This window comes from Paramisgurnus dabryanus, chromosome 21 (genome assembly GCF_030506205.2).
Source record: "Paramisgurnus dabryanus chromosome 21, PD_genome_1.1, whole genome shotgun sequence".
NCBI lineage: Eukaryota > Metazoa > Chordata > Actinopteri > Cypriniformes > Cobitidae > Paramisgurnus > Paramisgurnus dabryanus.
Window position 1 is genome coordinate 8,496,466 of NC_133357.1, and position 24,984 is coordinate 8,521,449.

Below are 24,984 nucleotides of genomic sequence, written 5' to 3' on the forward strand. Positions count from 1 at the left end.
TTCTCAGATGAAGTTTTCATTTTTAATGCAGTTTACAGTGCCGTGCGTGTGAAGATGTGGTGAGCGCGCGTCTTGTGCTATAATAAAGCATCAGCTGATTCATTTTATTGTGTCTGCTGATCTCAGCACAGGTGAATCCTTTCAATCTTAATTACAGCACATTTATCCAATTACATTGATGCTTCACAAAATACATGCGTCCCAATTCGAATACTAACCTACTAAACAGTAGTCAAAATAAGATTTAATATGTGCCATCTCTGTTAAAGTACTCAAATGTTCATACTTTCCCATAACAAAAACAGTAGGCTGCATACTTTTAAGGCATAGTAGGCCTAGGCAAACTCTCATCACAGCATCTTTATTTGTGATTTGTTTTGCTTTTTGACATGCTATTAAATGGTGATAAATCTTCAACAGACCAGTTTTAAAAAAGCATAATTTTAACATGGTTAGTGTAGCAAAACCATGGTTTTGCTGATAGTAATTAATACACCAAAAATTACTACACTTTTACAAAAAAAAAAACATATTTTCATAAAGGGAAACCAAACCACTATAAATCATGTCTTGAACTACCACTAGGAAAACAATTAACTAACATTAAGATAAACTTGTGAATGTGTGAGGTGTGTGATTTTTAACAAAATAAAAACTTTTTAGGAAATCAAATAAAAACGAAAAGTTTGTAAGTCTGCTGTTGAGCCTTTCAGACCAAACTCTATTCAAATGTTTTCACAGGCAAATTTTCCAGTATGATTGAACTTAGTTATTTACTTCAATTGTTTACCAATTCACTTTGTATAAACCCACTAAATTCAACCAATAAATGTAAACTTGTTTAAAGTGGTCTCCAACAACCGCAAAAGCACATCATTATATTAATAGCATCACTGTTAATATTTATAATATATTTTATTTTAGCTTGTCTTCTTTTATGCATGATAACATTTTAAACAAAAATATCAAGTTTAATAAAATTAAATCAACAAGTTCTCCAGATTTTATCTATTGTGGTAGCCCTTGCTCACAAAAAGGTTTGACACTCCTATAGGCTATATGATCAAAGTTTTTTTTTTACTTATATGTTTAAGTAAACACTTTAAGTGAAAAATTAAAGTTGAAAAATGTTATCAACAAAAGTAATTTTTTAAGATCTAACTTTACACTTTTTTACAGTGTTTTCACCCTCATGTTGATCTAAACCTGTATAAGTTTTAAATTTTCTGATAAATCATAGTATGCACAAAGTTGACGGTACCCATTGACATCCATAGGATTTGAAAGAGTAAATGAGTAAATGATGACAGGATTTTTATTTTTGTGTGAACTATCCAAATAAACTTTTATAGCTGTACTGTATAATTGTTTGATATTACTTCATTTGTCTCCATTTTTATTTTAAGAGATGAAGAGAAATATTTGAGATGATGTCGTTATTTAAATGAAACAAAATACAGTTTTTTCAGGGGCTCTCTCAGTAGAGAGGTCAGGGTTATTATTGGATGTACAGTACAGAATAGAGTACAGTAGATTACAGTAATCCAGAGCACTGAATCCTGCTGCTCACTACAGATCAACACACGACTGAACAAGATGGAGCGTAAAACTGTCAATTTCTTACTGATACTCATAACTCAAGGTACTACGCGTGTGTGTGTTTGTGTGTGTGTGTGTGTGTGTGTGTGTGTGTTTGTGTGTGTGTGTGTGTGTTATCTCACAGGTGTTAAACACACAGTGAGTATTTTCTCATAGTTTAATATTTACAGTGTTTCTTTCAGTGGTTGTCATCTACTTTGGGTTGAATCGACAGTGTTAAAATGTCTGTAGAAATGACAGTATTAGTGTCAGCGGTTAGCCAGTAACTTACTGTAGATTTACATTTATGTTATTTACTGAAAACAGTTTGTTTAAATTTAAATGAACATTAAACATTAACAAGTCTTTATCTTTACAGAATACAACTATAAAATAACAGCCTCATGCAAAGCATTCTGGGAACCAAAATCTGAAAAAAACAGGTTGATGAGGATTTCTGATTCCCAGAATGCTTTGCATGAGGCTGTTATTTTATAGTTTACTTAATAACAACTACATGTAATATTATTTGTGAACTGTACTACAATATTAGCACTTTATTCATTCTGATCCTTTCTGTTGATTATAAAAGTCAGAATTTCTTCTGCTTTTCTTTGATTTCTGAAACAGTTTTCATTGCGGTCAACACTCAAGAGGTCAGTATATGTGTGAATGTGTGTGTGTGTGTCCATTTACACATGTGTGATTGTACATGTCATGATGTGTGTGTGTTTGTGTCAGGTGACCACGTGGCCTAATAAGGTTGAGAATGAGATGAATCTGAAGGAGAACCAATCACAGACGGGCCGCAGAGGTGACTGTCAAAATGTTCGACCCACTTCGACCTCGGCCCCCATCACCACCACCCCGCCCAAACTGAGCCCATACCTGTACTGCATGCCAGGTCAGTGAACACACAGAATGATTTCAAGAGATTTTGTGTGTGCGTATTTTTAAAACTAACTTATTGCCAATAGTGAGTGAAACAGTTATCCAGGCCATGAATGCAAATAACAGCGCGGTAATGCTGTGAATGTCTGAGTTTATTGTTATATGAACAGATTACACATAAACCATCAGAAGACTTCATCAGACCTGAGTTCAGAGGAGCAGTAGACAGCATGATTACTTCTGTATATTTAAAGACCAGGAATAGGACATGAGAGAGAGATCAGTGTAAAAGCAGATAATCTCAAGACTAATGCAGTAGATTAAGTGGCTTGAAATAGTGCTCATCTCTCTCCTGCCAAACATCTACACGTGATGATGACCACAGATGAGATCTCATGTCATGACACTTGACCCATGTTAACATGTTTTTACCCCGAGATGCTGGATGTGATGGTCTGATGTTTTATGTGCTTTTATTCTCACCAGAGTGTCCCTATCACAAACCGCTGGGGTTCGAGTCAGGGGCCGTGCGTGCAGAACAAGTCACATGTTCAAATCAGGTACAATATGTGGGCTGGTTTGCTTCCTGGACTCCAAATAAAGCCAGACTCAACAGCCAGGGATTTGGGTAAGTGTCCCATCCCATCAGACTACCTGCTCATATATACCAGGGTTAACCAGAATGACTGCCTTGATCAGTTGTCTTCATAAGAAAGACAGTGAATGTGATTTCACCAAGTAGGTGAAATGGTTTTCATTAACCAATCAGATTGCAGAATTATTATGTTAGATTTAGGATTGGGTTAAGGGCTTTTAAGAAATACTCCTCAAACTATTATTTTACACTAATTTGAGGGTTTAAAAATGGTTAGGGTTTGAGTTAAGGGTAAATTGGGGGTATCTTTTTATTAAAATGTTAATCCAGGATCACATCTTACTTGGTGAAATCCTGTCAACCCAAGAGGGACACAATTCAATGTTTAAATCACTAAGATATGTGTTGATGTAAATTGATTCTGTTATTGAAATGCTGAATGTGAGCAGGCCCATACAGCATAAAATATATTTTCAAATATTAAAAAATGGCCAGAAAATATGTGTGCTGAAATATATTTTGAAATATGTTTGCAAAAAATATTTTTTATCAATATATTTTAGAGAATTTATATTCCTGTTGCATTAGAAGAAAAACTGTATGTTACAAACTTGTATGAAAAGATTAAAATGAAATTACTTTTTTGCAAAAAATACTTTTATATTTTATACAAACTTATATATTTTTATATAGATTTTTTTCCGTATGGGTTGTGCAATTGGAAATGTATTTGTTGCCCCTGAAATGTATTTTAAAATACGTGTTAATATATGAAGGTTAAAACTAAATATATTTTCAAAAATATGTTTAATTATGCTTTACTTTCTACAACATGTATTTAGCATATATTTTAACATATTTTTGGCAAAAGAAATGTCTTTTTTTACCAAACCAGTAGCCATTAACCAGCAGAAGCCAACGTAAAATGTATTAAAAGTTCTAATTTTGACTTCTTCAAGACAGAGAAGTTGTACCAAGTAAGGAATAATTGTCAACAAGCTGTTGAATTATAGAAAATAATGATTTAATAATGTGCTTTATTTTCTAATAATTCAAAGGTCCAGAGTCAATTATTCCGCACTGAAAAAAATAATTCAATTTACTCAATTTTTTTTTTAAGGTAAGTGGATCAATTTATTTAAGCTACATTTAAACAAAAGTTTTTTGTTTTGTTTGGCCTTTCTAATTGTTTTTGTTTAAATGTAGCTGAAATAAATTGATTGCAACCTTTAAAAAATTGAGTCATTTGAATGAATAATTTTTTTCAGTGTACAACCGTTACCAAAAATATTGCTCTGGTGCCTATTTTAAAACATTTAAAAGGTTAGGTGTGCGGTAATTGAAAAATAATCAACACCCATGGAAAATTTCTCAGCCAATCAGAATAAAGCATTCAACAACCCTGTGATATAATATGATTTAATGTAGGGCTATGGGGTGTTGCTGTTTTTACAGTAAGAGTTCAACATTAGAAGCTTCAAAACATCAGACATCATTAAAAAAGTTAAAGGACACTGTAAGACTTTCTGTCTCTCATCTCGGTCAGCTGTGCATGGCTGTCAAAGTCTCAGGACACGAGTCAGTGGCTTCAGGTGGACCTACAGGAGATCGGCGTGGTGTCAGGTGTCCTCACTCAGGGACGCTGTGATGCTGATGAATGGACCACCAAATACAGCTTGCAATATCGAACCCATGATGACCTAAACTGGGTCTATTACAAAGACCAGACTGGGAATAACAGGGTGAGAATCTCCTTTATTTCCAGTTCTGATCACATCTGCAACAATTGACAGAGTTTTGAATGAGTTAAAGATAAAATAATGTGTGAGATTTAATAAAAAAGATTATTTCATGGAATAAAAAGCTTAAAGATATCATGTCCCCATTTGATGTAGTTTTGTGTTCTCATCTGTCAGGTGTTTTATGGAAACACGGATCGCTCCTCTACGGTGCAGAATTTGCTCCGGCCGCCCATCGTTGCGCGGTACGTGAGGATTCTGCCGCTGGGATGGCACACGCGCATCGCCATACGACTGGAGCTTCTCTTATGCATGAACAAATGCACCTGACATCACTCTGACAGCAGGTCCAAACACAGCTTCATGTTTCTTTATTAGTTTACATAAATACTGATCTCTGATCTGTGCAAAACAGGCAAACTATCTGCATTATTATCCATAGCTTCTGTGTAAACAACAAAACAAATACATCTTTTCTGAGCTAAAACATAAAACACATTGTGTCATTATAGAAGAGACAATAGGCTGCATTTAATAAATGAAATGTTATTGTTTATATAATAAAATAATAACAATTATAATAAAATTTTTGTGAAATAAAACTGAATTAATTGAATGTGTTGTATTAAGTGTGAACACACTGTGTGAAACTCCTTCATACCGAAAGGAAAAAAGTGTCAGATCGGCTTGAACACAAAAATGACAAAAGACTGAAGTGAAAAAAATCTTCATCATACGCTAACATCAGTGTGATCTGAGAACAGCATTGCATCAATGATGCATATCATTCATGCCATGTGAGATATTTTCATCTTCATATTTTAACAGTTTTAGCATAAAAATAAACCATCAAAATTCATCAATACATGAGATTTATGACAATATTCTCAATAAGGGTTTCAGGACTTTATTATATTTCAGAATAATTGGATGCATATATCACTAACACATAACTGAGGACCTGATATTTCAGTAAATTCTGCTGTTTGACATCTCTGGTACCTGACTGACATATATGCATTATTAACCACATACAGTACATGTATGAGGACACACGACTCCTCTAGAAACCTGCTGTTTTATTTCAAAGGAACATCTGGTAAATGTGAAATTACATATTGCATAAAATCGATGATAAAACGTTATTTCTTTTCCTTAAGTACACACACTGGCTCTATTTCCCTAAACAAAAACATTGAACAATCTAAATCTGCATCTGATATTCAGATATTGCATGTAAAATTGTGTTCAAAGAACTCGAGACCTGAGGGAGAGACGCTGATAGATTTAATAGAAAGAAATCTTGCTTCAAAAATAAAAAACTTTATCTTTAATATCCTTTGATCAAAAGTTTTTTGCAGTGGATATGGATGGCCAGCAGGTGGAGCCACACCATGTCATACAATTTGGTCAGATTTGGTACGGGTAGATGTTTTTGCTTTAGTTTTCCTTTAAAAGGCTTTTCACTGGATGTGGTTTTTAAAGACCCACACAAAACCCAGAGAGTGCACGGACGTTTCGAGATGTTTTCATCATGTGCACTTCTGTCAAGATGTTCATTTTGAGATGTTCACAGACACATATATGACATCTTGACAATACGTGCACTATCTGGGCAACACACATACACACAATCACGCACACAAACTTACCACAAGCTCCTGTTATTCTTTATATCTTAATATTTCACTGAACTGTAAACAGAAATTACTCAAAAAAAGACAAAGTTATAATATATCCTCTAGTCTTATTCTAGAACTATAAAAGAAATGTAAATACTGTCGTCTATACATCAATCATTCAACTTCTTTAGGCAAATATAAGAGAGTTACTATGCAGATAATATATACTACAGTAGAAGTATAAACTAAAGCCTGCACATACAGTGCTATACATTTACATATAGATATATATCATCTTCTGTAAGTTATCCCATGACAAAAAATACATAAATAATATATAATATAAGTGCTATCAAATAAAAAACTACAAAAAAAAAAGATAAAGATCGAGACGTTTAGGCCTACCCTTAATATACGAGATGAAAGGTCCATTCGGGGGCGCTCACTAAAGCGCTGTCTCTTTAAGGTCGTTCAGGTTTGGCAATCGTGAACGGAAATGGCGACTGAAGGCGTTTGGGCCGGATTTAGAGGTCAACTGGTCGGCGTACGGGTTTCCCTCAGGTCGACCCAGAGCGGCGGAGTGCCAGCTGGACTCCATCGGTCCCGGATACGCAGCCTGACGGCTTTTCACTTGCACAGAGCTGGAGAGGCCACGAGGGTCCACAAAACTCCCACCTTTAGAGGAGGACTGAGAGTAATGCAGATCTGACGAGGTCTGGTTGGTGGAGGACGACGAGGTGAGATGAAGAAGTTTCCGCAAAGACTTCAAAGGCTGAGAAAGAGAGAAAGAAGTGAGGGGAAATACAGTAAAGTGAATCAGGTGAACAGGTTACAGTAGAGTAAATCAAGCTTAGTACCTGGGAATGGGTGTCAGGTAATCTCTCCGTCGGCCAATCAGCATCTCTCTCTCTGTCCATCTCTTGCTCACGTTCTCGGTCACGGCTGCGTTCTCGGCTGCGAGTGCGATGTCTGCTGCCCTGATGCCCGTGTGACCGCAGTGATTTCTGCATCAGCACCTGATCCGGCCCCTCGCTCGGCACCTGACCAATGACACGCGTTATAGTACTGTCAATCACAATGATAACAATTGAACAAATTCATCAATGACAATGTTAGGATTCCTCTTATAGAGCTTCATTGTAAACATTAGGTCATTTACTTCTCTTTAATACAACGAATTCAATAGGTTGTGTTAAAATGACAACTGCATTATGTTGTATTTTAAACTCATTTTCATGCTGTGTTAAGTTGTGTACTAGTTTAACTCTTTCCCCACCAGCCTTTTTTTAAAGTTGCCAGCCAGCGCCAGCATTTTTTATGATTTTTACAAAAGCTCTCATACACTGCAAAAAAACAATTATTTAAGAAAAAACAATCTTAGTATTTTTGTCTTGTTTTCAGTGAAAATATCTAAAATTCTTAAATTAAAATCTGACAATGGGGTACGCAAAAAAATCTTGAACATTTTTCCTTAAACACTAAATTCAACAAACATTTAAGCAAAATTTGTTTACCTCATTGGCAGATTTTTTTGCTTGTTTTATGCACAAAATTACTTACATTTTTGGTCTAAAAACTAGACTTATTTTCTTGGGTCATTTTGCTCATCAAGAAAAAGCATCTTCATTTAAGAATTCTTAGATATTTCTACTGAAAACAAGACAAAAATACTAAGAAATGTTTTTCTTGAAAATAATTTTTTGCAGTGTATTTGGGTAGGTTTCTTCAAAAAGAAAAAATTTTGAGCATTTTTTGACTTTGTTAGTGACCAGATTCAAAGCGATCATCAAAATATACACAGATTTTTACTGTTTTTGGATCAGTGGATGCTTCAGTGTTTTATTAGTTGGGCAGGAGCACCACCTCGTGGATAATAGCGGAAATACAGATTGCAGTAAAAACTCATCTTTGGCAGGGAAGTGTTTTCTCTTAATTGACAAAATAACTTATCAATGGTGGGGAAAGAGTTCAAAAGTCATTTATTAATAGAAAAGTGATCAGTTGCAGTTAAAGGGGACATATGATGAAATTCTGACTTGTTTCGTGTTTAAGTGCTATAATTGGGTCCCCAGTGCTTCTATCAACCTAGAAAATGTGATAAAGATCAACCCAGTAACTAAGTTTTGGTAAACCATTCTCTGCAAGCATGTGAAAAAATAGATCATTGAAATTTGGCCCCCCTTGTGATGTCAGAAGGGGATCTTATTATAATAATACCGCCCCTTAATCCACGGCCCTGGCATTTAGTGCAGCTCATTTGCCATCAGCACATTTGCATTTTAAAGGACACGCCCAAAAACGACACATTTTGCTCATGTCAATTTAACATGTTCTAATAAATTATCTGTTAAGCTAAAACTTCACATATGTACTCTGGGGACACCAAAGATTTATGTGACATTATGTGAAATGTCCCCTTTAAATGAGCAGTGATCCTCACAACACCTAATTCAATGTCAAACCATCCATCATCACTGTTAGTTTTGCCTAACCGAATCTGAACCAGGCAAACAAACACACAAATAATTTCTGAAAAATTTCACAGATGTAGGAACCAATGAGGAGACATGTAGCAAACCCCACTGGATTAGTGCCGTTAAGTCATGCAGCGAGAGACGTTTAGTCGTAAAGACACGATGATGATGATGATGATGATAATGAGAGTACAGTACAGTATGAAGACTCATGTGTACCATTGGTGTGGCCACTAAAGGACGAAACCTGTCAGAAGAGCTCCGTGTGAAGCTCCTCTGAGAGGAGAAAAGAGGAAAAAGAGGTTTCCTCATGACTGGACCTCCTTCTTCACCAGCATCTGTCTGTAATACAAGAGACACAAAACTCACACAGAGACACAATGAGCTGACACACAACAACACAACACACTAACTGTGACCGATCTCAACCTAAACGGACATCACACACTGTTGGGTTTTTCACGTTTTGTCCAGATTTGAAATGAATAATGAAATACATGAGGATGATAGTTTGTGTTTTTGTTGTTTATGTGCACAGAGGAGGTCAAAATGATTTTAAGCTCAGGTTGAGTCTTGACATGTTTACGTTGGGTCCAGTGGCGGCTGGTGCTAAATTGTTTTGGGGAGACCCAACAAACTCGAAGTTTTACATTCAGAAACTCAACATATTTTTGCCAGACGTTTAGTGTCCTTACGCAAATCAGCCTGAGGGTGGCGCTCTGAGGTTTCCCAGCAGGCACTAAAATAATATACTGTATAGAAAGCTCTTATACATATCAGAATGTAGTACACTCTAAAAAAACAAACGGTGCTATATAGCACCAAAACAATTGCTTTGGATCGTAACGATAGAAGAACCATTTTAGTGCCATATAGCACCGGTGAAGAACCAGTGAAGCACCAGTGAAGCACCAGTGAAGCACCAGTGTAGAACCATATAGGGGCCATATAGCACCACATATGGTTCTACATAGCACTATATGGTTCTACACAGGTGCTTCACTGGTGCTTCACTGGTGCTTCACTGGTTCTTCACCGGTGCTATATGGCACCAAAAATGGTTCTTCTATCGTTACGATCCAAAGCAACTGTTTTGGTGCTATATAGCACCGTTTGTTTTTTAGAGTGTATTATTGTATGTGAATATTACTTTAAAAGAGTTGTAGAAAATTAAGGAAAGGTAAACAAAGTTACATAAATTCTCAGAACAATTTACCAAAAGAGTGCATAGGGAACTGGTATATTTAACAAAAACACAATAATAATAATATAAAAATATTTTTAATATCTTTAATTGGTTGTTCTTCTTTTGCAATTGTTTCTGATTATAAAATAAGTATTTTTTACATTCCCTTTAAAGTTATTACAAAAGCATATGCTTCGTACTTTTATACTGCAAAAAATGACTTTCTTACTTTGTATTTTGGCCTTGTTTTTATCTAAAATAATATCTGACAATAAGTCTAGTTTTTAGACAAAAATACCAAATTTAAGTGAACTTGTGCTTAAAACAAGAAAAAATATCAGCAGATGGGGCACTGCAAAAATTATTTTCAAGAAAAAATGTTCTTAGTATTTTTGTCTTGTTTTCAGTACAAATCTTTTAAAATTCTTAAATGAAGATGCTTTTTCTTGATGAGCAAAATTACTTAAGAAAATATGTCTAGTTTTTAGACCAAAAATATCAAATGTAAGTGATTTTGTGCATAAAACAAGCAAAAAATCTGCCAATGGGGTAAGCAAAAAACATTTTGAACATTTTTCTTAAACACTAAACATTTGCTTATTTTTTTCTTGTTTTAAGCACAAATTCACTTACATTTGATATTTTTGGCCTAAAAACTAAACTTATTTTCAGATATTATTTTAGATATTTGTACTAAAACAAGACCAAAATACTAAGTAAGAAAGTCATTTTTTGTTGTGTACTAATTTCATAAGAATTTGTTTAGCATTTGGTCCGATGTTGTTTTATATTAGAACTTTTTTTAATAACTGATTTGTTGAATTCAGGGGTCTTGTGTGTTAAAATGTGCAACTGAAATGCTTTAAATTGTCATGCTTTTATTATAGTAAAAGTGTAGTAACATGTGGATTGTAGTAAAATATTTAGGGATCCACATGTACACAACCCCTTGTTAAAGAACAACGGTAGAGAACCAAAAGTATTGGGACTAGCCAGGTTGATCTGGACCTAGCTCTTAACTTTAGTTATCTTCTCAAACGGACTTTGAAGAAGCTTGTCCAAAATAACTGCGCTTCTATCTCTCATTCATGAATTTCGCAGTTTGGGGCAACAGAAAAGTTGCCCACCTCGGATCAGATTTGAGGACACTGATTGGCTTAATTTTATGTCATATCATAATATGAGTTCATTTCTTGAATCAGCAATTGGCTAAAATTCTACAAAGATCCGCCCCATTTCTCACTGCTCTGATCATATAAATATCAATGAACAAAAAAATCATAATTTTATTATCCTGTATGTGAGGCAGGGGGGGCGGCGCTCTAGCGTCCTCTATTGACCACCCGGCACTGGTTGGGTCACAAGGTCAGGAGACTCATGACTCACACTTTAACTTTTCACAGATTCACAACGTATGATTGAGTAAACAAATACAATTTTGTTTTTAAAAGAACTGGTGCTTAAATATGTTATAGTAGCCTACTAGTTGGACCCGGTCACTAATCTCTTACATGCACACACATGCAGTACAGTAAATACAGTACAGTACACAAAACACACACACACATAGACTCACAGTCTGTGACTTCTTTTTCTTCTTCTTCATGGATCTGAAGAAACCCTGTTTCTCTTTCTCTTTGGTTGGTTCAGGTGAGCTCCTGTCCCGTGCCTCAGATGCCGCCCTATAAAAGAAGAGACACATAAGAGATTAAACTCCTAATACAGCTGAAGCCATTAAAGGGCACCGATTATGGCCTTTAAGATGTTATATAAGTCACAGGTGTGCCCACAGAATTTGTCTGTAAAGTTTATTATAGTATGTCTAAAACACTCCTATTTGGGTGGGAGCAGAAATGTGCTGTTTTAATGTCTGTACCTTTAAATGCTAATTTCCTTCCTTACAGACAGACATTGAGCGCTTTCAGTTCAAATAGATCTGATTAATACAGTCTGAGACAATAGTATCTAGTGGACAGAGTACAACTCGCTGAGGGTGGAAACTATGGTAATGCAGGATTGTAAGTGGGCAGGGGTTTATCATTGTGACCTCACATTGATAAGAGTATCAAAATGGCATGTCTAAGAGTATGGTGATTGTGTTCACACACTGCCAGCACACTTTGGGCCCTATCATAAACCTGGCACAATCACGTTAAGCGCCACGTTGTTTAAATAGCAAATGCATTTGCGCCCAATTTCGCGCCCATGGGCGTTCCGATCTTTGTTATTTAATGAGCACGTTAGTAATATGCGCCTATAAACGGGACAAACATGCGGGTTTGCTTATCACATACATGAATGCGCAGCAGCACAAAAAAGCTTTTAAATATGAAAGATTAAAGCATTATAATGTAAAAGATTATTATTGAGTCTCTTGGACATAAATGATGACCGATTATGAGACATTAGAAGGCGTAAAGAGCTGCTGGTAAGTAAATAATGGCGCTTTTCCATTGCATAGTACCCCACGGTTTAGTTTAGTTTGGGTCGGGTCAGCTTACTTTTGGGAGCTTTTCCATTGGGTGCAGTACGTAGCACCCGATACTTTTTTCGTACCACCTCGGTTGGGGTTCCAAGCGACCCGAGCTGATACCAAACGTGACGCGAAAACACTGTAGATCACTGATTGGTCTGAGAGAATCGTCACGTCATCGCTATAATGTAAATATTAGCTTTAGCTTACTGCTAGCTTGTGCTGTCTCAAGCAAACATGTTGTTATCTGTGTTCTGCTATAAGTTTCCAAACACCCTTTTAGTGATGAAAAACATCCACAGGTTGAGAATCCGGGACACCATAACAGTTTTTCCAGACTTGCAGTTTGTGGCGGCACATTCGCGACGTGCACGTCCGCATTATATATGCTTAAATGCAACTTGAATGAGGCTCAGCGGAGCGCCGTCGACTGACGCCACGGGTCGTGTGTTTGAACAGAAACTGTCATGTGAGACAGAGGTAGTTATAAACGCGATGTGCAAACATCTATTTGTGGTGGCCAATTTTAATTTTGTGGCAGACTGAGAAATAAATGAATGTATGGGAATGTACAACAACGCTCTCACGTGTATGATGTCACAGCAGTAAGCAGCGAAAAGATAACGACACGCCTATAATCCCTCCCACTCCGAAGTGATACTAAACTCGATGGAAAAGCTAACCACGCCAAAGTGAGGTGAGCTGACCCGACCCAAACTAAACTAAACCGTGGGGTACTATGCAATGGAAAAGCGCCATCAATGCTTTGCTTTGAACAAATGCATCTATTTTTAAATGTTTTTTAAATACTACCCTATGGATTTAATGTATATGATGACTTTGTACCTGTGGATATGGTGAGATGAGAAACATTTTAAGTAATGACTTTTTAAAAACCCATGGCGCTTTCAGAGTGCTGAAACGCTTCGGCTCTCCACACGTTTGTAAATTTTTTATGGCTTGTTTGTATTTTTAGAGTACAAACCTTTTCTTGCATATTTGGAAATCATTTTGAGATTACAATGATTATGTAGGATATCAATACATTTACAGCAATTAAAAGCCTGCTATTTGTACTTCTACTTCTATGTATATAAAGGTTTTAATCCCAAAAATATATAATTTCAATACAAATAAAAGCAACAAAATGTTTTAACATTAATATTAAACTGGGGGTCTTCTTCCTCCTATTAGTTTTTCAGTTTACAAATTCCGCTTTCTAAATAGGGATTAGGCATGGTGCCAGGCAAAACTGGCTTTTAAAGGGTATGAGAGCTGAGACTCTCATTGGTTTATAGAACTTAACGCCCAAAACACAACCATTACTCATTACGAAAATAGGAACAACTTTTTTAGGCTGTGAGCTTGGCGCATAAACCATTTTTCCCATTCTTAAATGAGTAAAAGTGGGTTCGGGCACACCCATTTAGACTGCGCTGTGCGCTTTAGACAATGCGCTTAGATCATTAAAATAGGCCCATTATGTCCAAACCTTGTAAAAGTGGATTTTGCATAATAAGTGCTGTTAAAACGTGTGTGTATGAAGTGTTGTGAGCTCACCAGGGGTCATAGGTTTGTTGGTGTATATTGTAGCTGTTATCCATCGTGACACCTGAACTCTCATGGATGGAGTTATCAGGTCTGGGGGACGGCACTAAAAAAACAACACAACAAACAAGTTTGTCAGGTGTAATGCATTTTCAAACTTGTCAAGGGTTTCAAAACAAAAACCTTTAGTCAATGTCTGTGTCTGATGCTGTACCTTTAAGACATTTATATATAAACGCTCTCTACACATGACCAACTTTGCTGTCAGATTAAATGTAAACTCAGGTTTGATCATACAGACCTCTGTAGAAGCTCCCGACCCGACGTGGGACAGAGTCGCTGTAAATCATTCGGTTTTCTTTGGCCGATCCGCTGTCATCTGTGATCTGTTCGTGATAAACGCCTCCCTACAGCACACAGATATATCACCCATTTACATAAAGATGATACACACAGTCACACAACACAAAAAGTTCAACCCTAAGTTCAAAAAGTGAACTCAGGTTCCCTGTTGAAGATTTCACAAAGCTGCTTCACTTTCTCTTCCGGGAAAACCAAAACATTCTGGGAAACGATATGTGTATATCCACCATAATCCGTACATATCAAATATATCAAAACATACATATTTCTATTAGTGCCATTTAAGTATCGATTATTTTATTGATAAACTTAATTTATAGCCGTTCCATGAATTTCTTAGGCATTTCCACTTTTTCTACTTTTTTTTTTTTTTAATGTGTACAACCTTGTTTTTGTTTAATTTGGTATTAATATGAAATATAATGCATGCAACATTTGTGTACATCAAACCACACTTTCTAAATAAAAGAGCAAAGCAAACAGGAAAATGGGCAGCAGAGAGAGAGAGAGAGAGAGAAAAAAAGGGCTGGATGATGCGGACCTCGCTCTTTTGTCGGGCCGTGTGAAAGGCGGCAGTGTTGTCCCGTGTGGACTCCCGGATTGGGGGTCGCGTGTGATTGATCTCTGTGGCCGTGGGCTCGTTCTGTTTATGGAAAGATGACAGCAGGTAAAGCAAAAAGCGCCCAGCAGCACACATTCATTCATTCATACAGACACTCATATAGATGTTGACTCTGTTGCAAACCCTACAAAGCTTCCTAGCTAGACACATTTTTAGACATTATACTGTACTATAGGTACAACCCTGCAAACGTACTCTAGGGTTTGAAACAGAGATGTAATATTACAAACTACATGTTCAGGGTTCATCCAGACCATAGATGCTCCGCACATGCCACAAGTGTAAAAGAAAGTATGCCGCAATGCTTTAAGCGGACACAACACAGCAGACACGAACAGAAGGATGAGATCAATCAGTTTCAACCAACCCTGATGTCATCCAACCCCGCGTCACGTGAGACGGAGCTGCCCATCTGTCTCGGCAGGGTTCGATGCTGTAGCTGAGGGGTGAGAAGCTGTAAACTGCTCGCCCTGGTGGGCAATCCCTGACCTACTGCTAATCCGCCCGTCTCACCCCCGTGGGGTCGACCTCGTTCTCTTCGCACGTACATGGAATGCCTGTGGGGTCGCTGCTGGGATGAGAAGGGGCTGGTGTAGCCCACGCCGTAGGGTAAATCACGAGAGGAGGCGAGGTTAAGTCCTCCGGGGTCGAGCGAATCTGCGGGGTTGCCCTCGTTCTGTTGCTGGCTTTTTTGCCGGGATGAGGAGCGTCGGACGGACGTCTCCGGCGCGCTTCCCTCCCGCTCCCCCTTACCGCGACGTCCTACGACGGGACTGTGTGCAGAACGCTCCCCGTGCTGCAGTGAAGGGCTGCCCGTTGTCGGCAGGTTCAAGTTCAAGTTGAGGTCCAGGCAGCTGCCGGGGAAGTACCGGGGAGATCCGGCGGACTCGTCCGGGTGGAGGCGCATGTCGCTGAGGTTAGTCACGGACTTTGCGTCGGCGAGCGCTCCGTGACTCTTTGACAGACTCAGGTAGGAGGACGACCCTTTCCCTGTCGCTGACTCGCCGTAACCGTGACGATTCTGTTTCTCTCGGTCTCCTGTTAGTGTGTTAGTCTTGCCCTCCACAAAGGAATGGCGATTTTGGGAACGAGGCGTGTTCGATTTCAGGTATTTCGCACCCGGTCCATCCGTGGGTTTCCCAAAGTCAAAATCGGCGACTTTAGATTTGGCCTCCTTTGCGTGCTGCAAACTAGCCAGGTCTTTACCGCAGGATGCAGAGCGGTTGAGCAGTTGAAAGGATTTGGAATGCATAACCGGACTCAAGCTGTTAGCGGATGGTACCGATCCGTTGAGGAAAGCCTCCGCGTTGGACGGGTGAAGGTCTTCGTGGCTGTGACGCGGCAGACTAGAGCAGTCTCGGCTGTTAGTGCGATGGTGACCTGAAGACTTCACAACATGACCCCTAAATACACACAGAAAGATTAGCATGAATATTAAGATGCATTACAATATGTCCTAAACATATATTACACAACATTTCATTTAATAACTAAATATATTAAACATCTAGTAAAAGTAAGTAGCAGTTTTAATTTAGTAAAAGGCAGTACTTGATTTTTAACTCTTTCCCTGTCATTGACGAGTTATTTCAGCAATTAATAGAGAAAGCGATTCCCTGCCAATGACGAGTTTTTACGGCAATCCATATTTCCGCTATTATCCACCGGGTGGCGCACTTACACAACTTATAAAACACTGAAGCATCCACTGATCCAAAAACAGTAAAAACTCAATGTAAGCTTTAATCATCACTCTGAATCTGATCTCTAAAAAAAAAGTCATTTAAAAGCAATTATCTCAGCTTTTTGCTCAAAATGTTGTATTTTTGAAGAAACTCACCCATATTTGAGGTGTGATAAAAAGTGAACAAATGAAGGTAAGATGAACCTTTTTTTTTAAAGCAGAGGATCTGTTTTTATATTTGATATATTGTATGTTTATATGTTTAAAGAAGAAGATTTTCAGGAAGGCATTAAACTTTTGTGAAAAATCATAAAATATGCTGGCGCTGGCTGTCAACTTTTTAAAGCAACACTATGTAGTTTCCATATAAAAATGATTTACAGCTCCCCCATGTGGTTGAAAAGCGCAACAGTGCCTGGTATCAGACACTCTTCTGCAGGCAGGGGGAGGGGTGGGGCTGTGTTTCCTACCCTCCACCGCCACTTGCAGAGTGTGCTTGTAGCAGCTAGGAGGCTGCTCAGGTTGCAGCAACAGTACAATTTGTCCAGTTAAAAGTTGTTCTATCACTGAAATAATTTTAGAGACATTATTCAAAGGTAAAAAACTACATAGTGTTGCTTTAAAACAATGCTGGTGGGGAAAGAGTTAATGTACTAAACTATTAAATGTAAAACAAGCTATATTTCTAAAATGTATTGGAGTAAAAAAAAAAACAGATACTTGAAAAATGAAAATCCTTCAATACTTTGGTCACATCACAACTACACAGCATTCAAAGATAAATATTTTAAACAGTAGAAGGTTGTTTCATGGATTATTTGTTAATACAGTAAGCAGTATATATTGTGTGTATAGTATGCTACAGTTCTGACCAAGTTCTTTCTCAATGAAACATGCTAGCAGAATCGTATTACTCCTCGTGACCTGTTGGGGGCGCTGTTGTCAAGTAGAGGTTTCCTCTTAGATGATCGGATGGGTGTGGGTGTAAGCGGGCCGGGTCGCTCCGACAGTCGTAGGGTCTGAAAAGCGTGATGGTTCAGGCTCTGTTCCGTTAGAAAACGCTCGTTTGGGTTTAACAACAACAGGTTCTGAAAATACCAAGAACCACAAAACCACATGAAAACTTCTGTTAGACAATTTTGTAAAATATGTTCAAGTCACACGTTACGGAAAATAAAAACATATTTTGCATAAAGAAAATTAAGGCTATAATTATGCAGCATTTCAAGACAATTCAGCACAAATGTTCAATATCACCATAGGTCCAGACTACAGAAATATTCTGAATGATGATGAAACAACAAATAACTAAACAACAGAGTCTTAGAAATCTGATTCGTTCATTTAATCTGATCAGTGGTATTACATAAATGTTGTTTTTAGGTATATGTTTGTTTCTCTGTCATTAACACTGGCGTCACTGGCGACATTTCAACTTTAATGGTGATGCAGTGGGTGAGTCAGTTTACAGGTGAAGAAGATCAGACTTCATCTACTGCACAACATCAGACAGACATTATAATGACAAAAACACAGAGAGCGATCAGCACATAAATGAAGGTTTGAGTCATTCACATGTGCGTGAGGGGAAAGATGAGAAAGATATAAACCAAAACAGGAATGTTTTTTATTATTTCATAGGGGTTTATAATGAGAACGCTAGGAATGGCAGGAAATCCTTCAACTTTCATTTCAGTTTCCATCTCTGTACGTCACCCACACAAAATCTAATAAATATCCTGTGTGGAAAACCCACAAACACACAATGTTTGCTTTTATATGATTTCATGTAACATTGAGGACAATCAAAGCTCCATCCACCTTATTTTTAAACATGATGTGACATATTTCGCTTTTCTGTGTGAGAATTCCATTTCAATAGGCAGTTGTGGGAGCACAAAACATGATTAAAAACAGTTATAGTTCATATTTACTACACCTGCCATGTATTACCCAGTGTGAGGATGAAATGAACAAATGCCCTGATAGATCATATGAAGATATATTGATTTATTTTGTGTTGTTGCTCGGGGGTGACGGGTCTTCAATGCACAATTATAAAAGCACAGAGACATACCAGTATCTTTACAATGGGAAAGTCAGTCGAGTGTTTCTACATGAAATAGACCAAGAATTTGTGTTTTTAACCTTTTTAGGCGATGGTTTAAAATGTCACAACTGTCGCTCTGGTGTGAGGTTTTATTAAACGCAATTTTTAATTGAGTTTTTATGGCGACACATCAAGCTTTAGCAGCATCTTCAACACATTGTAAGTTCTATGAACAAACCATAATAAACATATTAAACTACTACATTTATTCAGTATTGTTTTAATATAACAGTATAACTAAATAATAACTAATAAGCAGTTTATGTGGTATATATTCTGTACTGTAATTGCATTTTGTAATTATATATAGTAGCAGAATAAATAAACCAGCATATTTTTATCAGAATAATATTAGTTGTTTTTAACAATTATTGTATTTAATGTTCACTGTCAGTGTCGATGAAAGGTTTTACTGGATGGATGTGTGGATATAGATAATGGGTTCATGTGCGTCACATCCACATTTAGCTCTTGTGTGTGGATAATGGTTTAAACAAATGCTTTGTAGAGATTTACTGCGTTTGTATTAGCTATGATGGCAACCCCTAAGTGCACAAATTATTTCGGTCTTCCTGGATTTCATAATAACATGGATTCAAATTCTACGACGCTACGACAGATTACTGTTTTTAATGTATTACATTTACTTTTCATAATTTTAAGGCCGTAAAAAGGTTACACTTCGGGTCCACCTCGGGTTTTCTGACTTTAGCATGTTAAGCTGCGGTAAAACTATATTTCAGCGTGTGATGCAGGAAGGCTCTGATGTGTAAAAAAAAAATGAAGATGGACTTGGCTTGAAAATGAGGGAGAATTCCAAGCCTTTTAGTTTGTGGGCTAAAAAACATCAAACAGCCAGGTACGTGTCTTTGCATAGTGTATTGTTATGCCACTGGAGACTTCAATATGTCAACAATTACAAAAAAGTGCTAGCTTAGCCAGCTAGGTTAAAAGAATAAATTGCCCTGAAAAAAATCCAGTCAGATTTTTCTCCGACTTTAATCCCTGTAATAAACATCAACTAGCTAGCCAAAATGGAAAACCCATATCACTCGCAATACGACTACCATTTAGTGGCTCACCGGACGTTTTACACAAAAGAGCTCAAACATGGCGGCGCCCACATTTACGCCAATCAGTGCCCATCACTTCTTTAAATCAACTCTACACCTGAACTCAAACCTGATCTATATTTAGTTTCTTCAGTAAATTTACAATACATGATATTTTCCAGATTTAAGCAGGTAGACACTGATCTCTTACCTTCATTAGATCAAGCATGACTGGACTGATGATTCCAAGATATCTTCTCTCCAGTGTTTGTGGATGACTCACTGATGGGAACTACACAAATACACACACACACATTATTGTGCAACTGCTAAAACACAAAACACAAAATCACATCATCTAAACTATTTTATTTTACTGTTTGATTACTAGGTTGATCGTTTTTATAAGAAGTGTATGGAATACTTCATTTGTTGTCTATTTGTTCCAAAACATCTTAATTGTTAACATGAAGTCATAATGACCCAGCAGTAGTTAAGACAGTAAAAATCTGATGTCATGTTGTCAGATTTTGAGAGAGCCAGACTGACCCGTAGGCCGTGAAATCGTGGATTATTGTAGAAGAGCTTCATCTGCTCTGGTGGCAGAGGTCCAAGAACCTTCTGGATGGTGAAGAGCTGGTCAATCTCACTCTCACCTGGAAATAAAGGCTGACCGTCACTCAACTCGCCCAGTATACATCCCACTGACCACATGTCCACTGCTTTCCCATAAGGAGCCCTGAAAGAGAAAGTGAATCATTAATGACAATCCTCACCCATTTAACTCTCACTTCTATGATGTTTCTCTCACCCGAGCAGAAGTTCTGGTGAACGATACCATCTGGTCGCCACATACTCGGTGTAGTTTGCATCTGTACCTTCAGAGAGATCCCGTGCAAAACCTACCACAGAAATAACAACACACACACACATCAGATCAGATCAGATAAATGTTTCTGTAGCTCAGTGTGTTAGTTAAGGTTGCAGGTTTGACTCCTGAGGAAGTTACTCTGGAGAAAATCATCTGCCAAATGCATAAATGAATAGGTAAAAGTAATAGATCACCATAAAATAAAAACTTTATGGTTTAGATACCCCCATGCACGTATATGAGCTTTATCATAATGAGAAAAACTGATGCTTTCATACAACCAATGTAGTGTCAAGGAGCTCACACATGATAAAGGCTTTATTCAACTACCATTAGATAAGTTATGGGGTCTTTTTGATGGGCTGTGGTCCACATTTGCTTCATTTAACGGAAAATAAAACAATCCAGTTTTGAATTTGAAGAACAAAAGAACAAACTTTTCATTGAGATTTACACATAATCTAAAAACAAAATAAATAAGCTTTTCATTAATGTATGGTTTTCTACAATAGGCTTCCTGAATATATAGAATAGAATTCCTGAACTTCAGCCAGCTCCTTCTCTCCTGTCTGCCATTATTGGACAAACTGATTAATCCAGGTGTGCCTGACCTCAATAGTCACAACAACAATAATCAGACACACCTGGATTAATCAGTTTGTCCAATAATGGAAGACAGGAAACAAGGAGCTGGCTGAAGTTCAGGAAGTAGTGCAGCTGGGCTTAAGCCTATAGGACAATATTTGAACATCTGGAATCTGAGGATGCAAAAAATCTAAATATTGAAAAAAATCACATTTAATGTTGTCCACATGCAACACAATGATGAATTCATTTTTGATATATTTACTGTATTATGGAACATGATCTTTATTTATATCCTTATGATTTTTGACATAAAAGAAAATTGATCATTTTGAGCAATACAATGTATACATACAAATATACCCATGCGACTTATGACCAGGGTCCAGGGTCACATATGTGATCTAGTCTGTGTAAACCAAGCTTAATTTTTAGTGATTTATTGTTTTCTACATAAAATCATTCTGCATAATGTAAGAACATTCTGTGAAAATATTATCTTAATATCTTTAATGCTGACCGATAAAGATTGAAATTAAACTCTGATGCTCATCTTATCATGAGATTATGAGACTTTAACCTGAATTTGACAGACATTTATAATAATGTTTACTGTCCTAAAGTACTCCCAGTGAATAAAAAAGGCCAAATAATTGGTAAAATACTGATTTTGTGATGTTTCTGTGATGGTTAATATCATTAGTCTGAGGGCAGACAGTCTGGAGTGAGAGATAAATGATTTGCTGTCATCAGACATGAATGATCTTCAAAACAAACAGCTTGTTGATAAAGAGATGTGTGTGACTTACAGATTTACACTTTTATGAAGACAGGGAATGTTGATAGAAATCCTCTACAGCAAATAGACAGTTTGCAAGATACAATTTACTCACAGATGTTTAACTGGAGATAAAAGTGTTTGGGGTCTCCACAGGGAGTCATACAACATAGGGCTGCAACTACCGATTATTTTCATAATTGATTAATCGTGCAATTATTTTTCTATTAATCGACTAATTGGACAAAACCATATATATTTACTCAATTAGATTTTTCACTTATAGCTAAATAAGGCAATAATTAGAGTTTTCATGTGTAGAAGTGAACTTTTAAAAGTTCAAAAGTCTTTATTAAACAGCATTCTGCATTATGCGCTTTTGCTTCCGTCATTGTCCTGTCAGGGTTGCCAGATCCACATAACAAAACCAGCCCAATGGCCATTCAAACTTTAAAGGAACAGTATGTAAGAAATGTATATCAATTAATCATAAAATTAGGGATGGGCAATTATCTCATTCTTTCATTTCGATTAATCCATAGGTCTGAAGAACGAGTACTCAATTAACTGGGGGCGGGGCAATCAAAGGGGCGGGGCATACGCATCATGGTGAAAATGAAAATATTTTTATTAAAAACACTCAAATAAAGATCGGCGAGATGGGCGCGTTGCAAAAATATTTGCAGACCAAATAATTGAGGATGAAATTCGTTGACAATTAATGTCTTTATCGATTTTTATCAATTTTATTGAGTTGTTGTTTCAGCCCTTCCTCAAATTAAATTCTGATTGATTGCAATGCACTGATTGGTCATTGAATGATGACATGACAGCAAAAACTTACCAAAGTCACAGAGTTTGAGCACATCATCAGAGCTGATAAGCAGATTCTCTGGTTTGATATCTAAAGAGAGAAACAGAGACATTAGTGCGTGCATTTGTGTGTTGTGGGTGTTTCTCACGAAACCATTGAAACACCACGGCACTAATGATTTTAGCTATAAAATGTGTAATACAGTAATATTAAAAAGCCTCAGAATTAACACAATACTGTGTTCTACCTGGCACAATGTGTGATTTCAACATAAGAATTTATCATTTGTCAATTTTATCTCATTTTTTGCTGAAATTCTCATTACCGCAATGTGTCCGGCTGTGTTTGAACATGCGTTATGTTGTAATTTAATCAAATTAACACAAAAATATTTAGAAAAAAAATAAATGGATGTTTTGCTAGACTACTTTAGATGACAGAAAAAATATTTACTGAATATTCATGTATAATAATAATGAAGAAAAATTAGGAAAATGATGTGTCCATGCCTGATGTTCTCATCCTCCGCAACACTTTTTGAGAACAGTTTAAGCACACATACAGAATTTTAATAAAGTTTGATTTTGAGTGACCAAGCACATGGACCAGTTACTTCAAGATGGCTACCAGGTAAGATCATTTTTTTACAGTTAATTTGAAATATTGTCTTGTCAGAATGCTTACACGACATTTTGATTATCATTACCGCAACAGATGCTTAATAAATGTTAATTTAATTAATAGAAGCATAATACTTTGATTTTAAATGCATGTGCAGAATCTCCAAATTATGTTCTTTCAGGTTTGTCATGTCATTTTGAAAATATGTCAGTGTTGATGTTTTCTGACTGTTGCGGTAATGAGATTTTTTAGGACTAATTTTTGAAATTATGTTACAAAAAGTGTTGAATGATAAGTAAAAGTGTTTGAATTAATGTTCCCATTTACTCCAGACTTTGTTTTTCAATGTCTGGTGGGAAAAAAAGTAAATTTAAGCAATTTTTACATTTTCATGCTTGACATTTTTAAAACCAAGTTTTCGTGAGAATCACCCGTGTGTGTGTGTGTGTGTGTGTGTGTGTGTGTGTGTGTGTGTGTGTGTGTCTCTCTCTCTCTCTCTCTCACCTCTGTGAACAATGTCGTTCTGGTGGCACCAATTAATGGCTTTGATCAGTTGAAAGATGTAGTTTCGAACCTTCTCAGGTGAAGCACCGTTTGGCATGTCCTCCAACAACTCCAGCATGTTCTATAACACACACACAAACTTACATCAGATGAGTTTAATACATCAAATACAGTCAAACTGAGGATCTCCAGGTCTCTCTTACCTTCTCCACATATTCAAACACCAGGTAGAGTTTCCCCCGCCGGCGAAACGCCTCCTTTAGCTCCACGATGTTCTCCTGCTTGAGCGTGCGGAGCATCTTTAACTCCCTCATGGTCGTCTCCTTCACCTCCTCATTTTCTGCATGGTCAAAGAAAACCTTTATCTCACCTGTCTCTCATGTTTTAGCATCTTTTAAAAATGAACATTTTACGTGTCTGATTAATGTTACTATAAATGCACAATATGTTTTTTTTCAGTCCCTTAATTACTTTCAAGCAAGAAACTCATTTTACTTTCTATGCACATAAAAACTCTGCCAACAACATAAGAAATCACATGATAATGCCTCTCATGAGCAGCTACAAACACTATCTACAGCAAACAAACACCACTTTAAATGTAAAGCCTGCAAGCTAAGCAAACAAGTATTTTACCGGTCTGAACGTTAAGCTGAAGGTCCTGTGGGTCAGCTGAGCATTGCGTTAGCAGTGCAAAAGATCATGGGTTTGATTTCCAGGCATAACACACTTACTGATAAACTGTAAACCTTGTAATGAATCATTTCACTTTGCATCAAATCACTTTGAATAAAAGCAACTTACAAAGATAAAGTGGTTGATTGAATTGATGTTATATCTATCAATGTGTAAAGTAGATCACAGCTCTCTTTCC

At 37.0% G+C, this 24,984-nt stretch overlaps 2 protein-coding genes across 4 annotated transcripts; one reads left to right on the forward strand and one right to left on the reverse strand.

Annotated features, from left to right (window-relative positions):
- The first annotated feature begins 1,535 nt into the window (after window positions 1-1,535).
- On the forward strand, window positions 1,536-5,562 carry LOC135750315 (retinoschisin-like). The gene is made up of 6 exons (XM_065269106.2): window positions 1,536-1,642; window positions 2,209-2,234; window positions 2,320-2,482; window positions 2,956-3,097; window positions 4,611-4,806; window positions 4,981-5,562. The coding sequence occupies exons 1-6, from the start codon at window positions 1,597-1,599 to the stop codon at window positions 5,131-5,133; spliced, it is 726 nt and encodes a 241-aa protein (XP_065125178.1). The 5' UTR covers window positions 1,536-1,596; the 3' UTR covers window positions 5,134-5,562.
- A 551-nt stretch (window positions 5,563-6,113) lies between these two features.
- LOC135750314 (cyclin-dependent kinase-like 5) lies at window positions 6,114-24,482 on the reverse strand. 3 transcript variants are annotated; one of them, XM_065269103.2, is made up of 15 exons: window positions 24,314-24,482; window positions 24,111-24,231; window positions 23,016-23,075; window positions 20,749-20,839; window positions 20,487-20,676; window positions 20,149-20,229; window positions 17,700-17,863; window positions 15,459-16,494; window positions 15,011-15,112; window positions 14,408-14,513; window positions 14,119-14,212; window positions 11,662-11,767; window positions 9,119-9,241; window positions 7,283-7,465; window positions 6,114-7,197 (listed from the first exon to the last, which is right to left on the reverse strand). In XM_065269103.2, exons 1-15 carry the CDS (start codon window positions 24,422-24,424, stop codon window positions 6,871-6,873), a joined length of 2,895 nt encoding a protein of 964 aa, XP_065125175.1. In that variant the 5' UTR covers window positions 24,425-24,482; the 3' UTR covers window positions 6,114-6,870. The 3 variants fall into 3 exon arrangements, with proteins under 3 accessions (XP_065125175.1, XP_065125176.1, XP_065125177.1); XM_065269104.2 differs by lacking the exon at window positions 15,011-15,112; XM_065269105.2 differs by lacking the exon at window positions 9,119-9,241.
- Window positions 24,483-24,984: the final 502 nt, after the last annotated feature.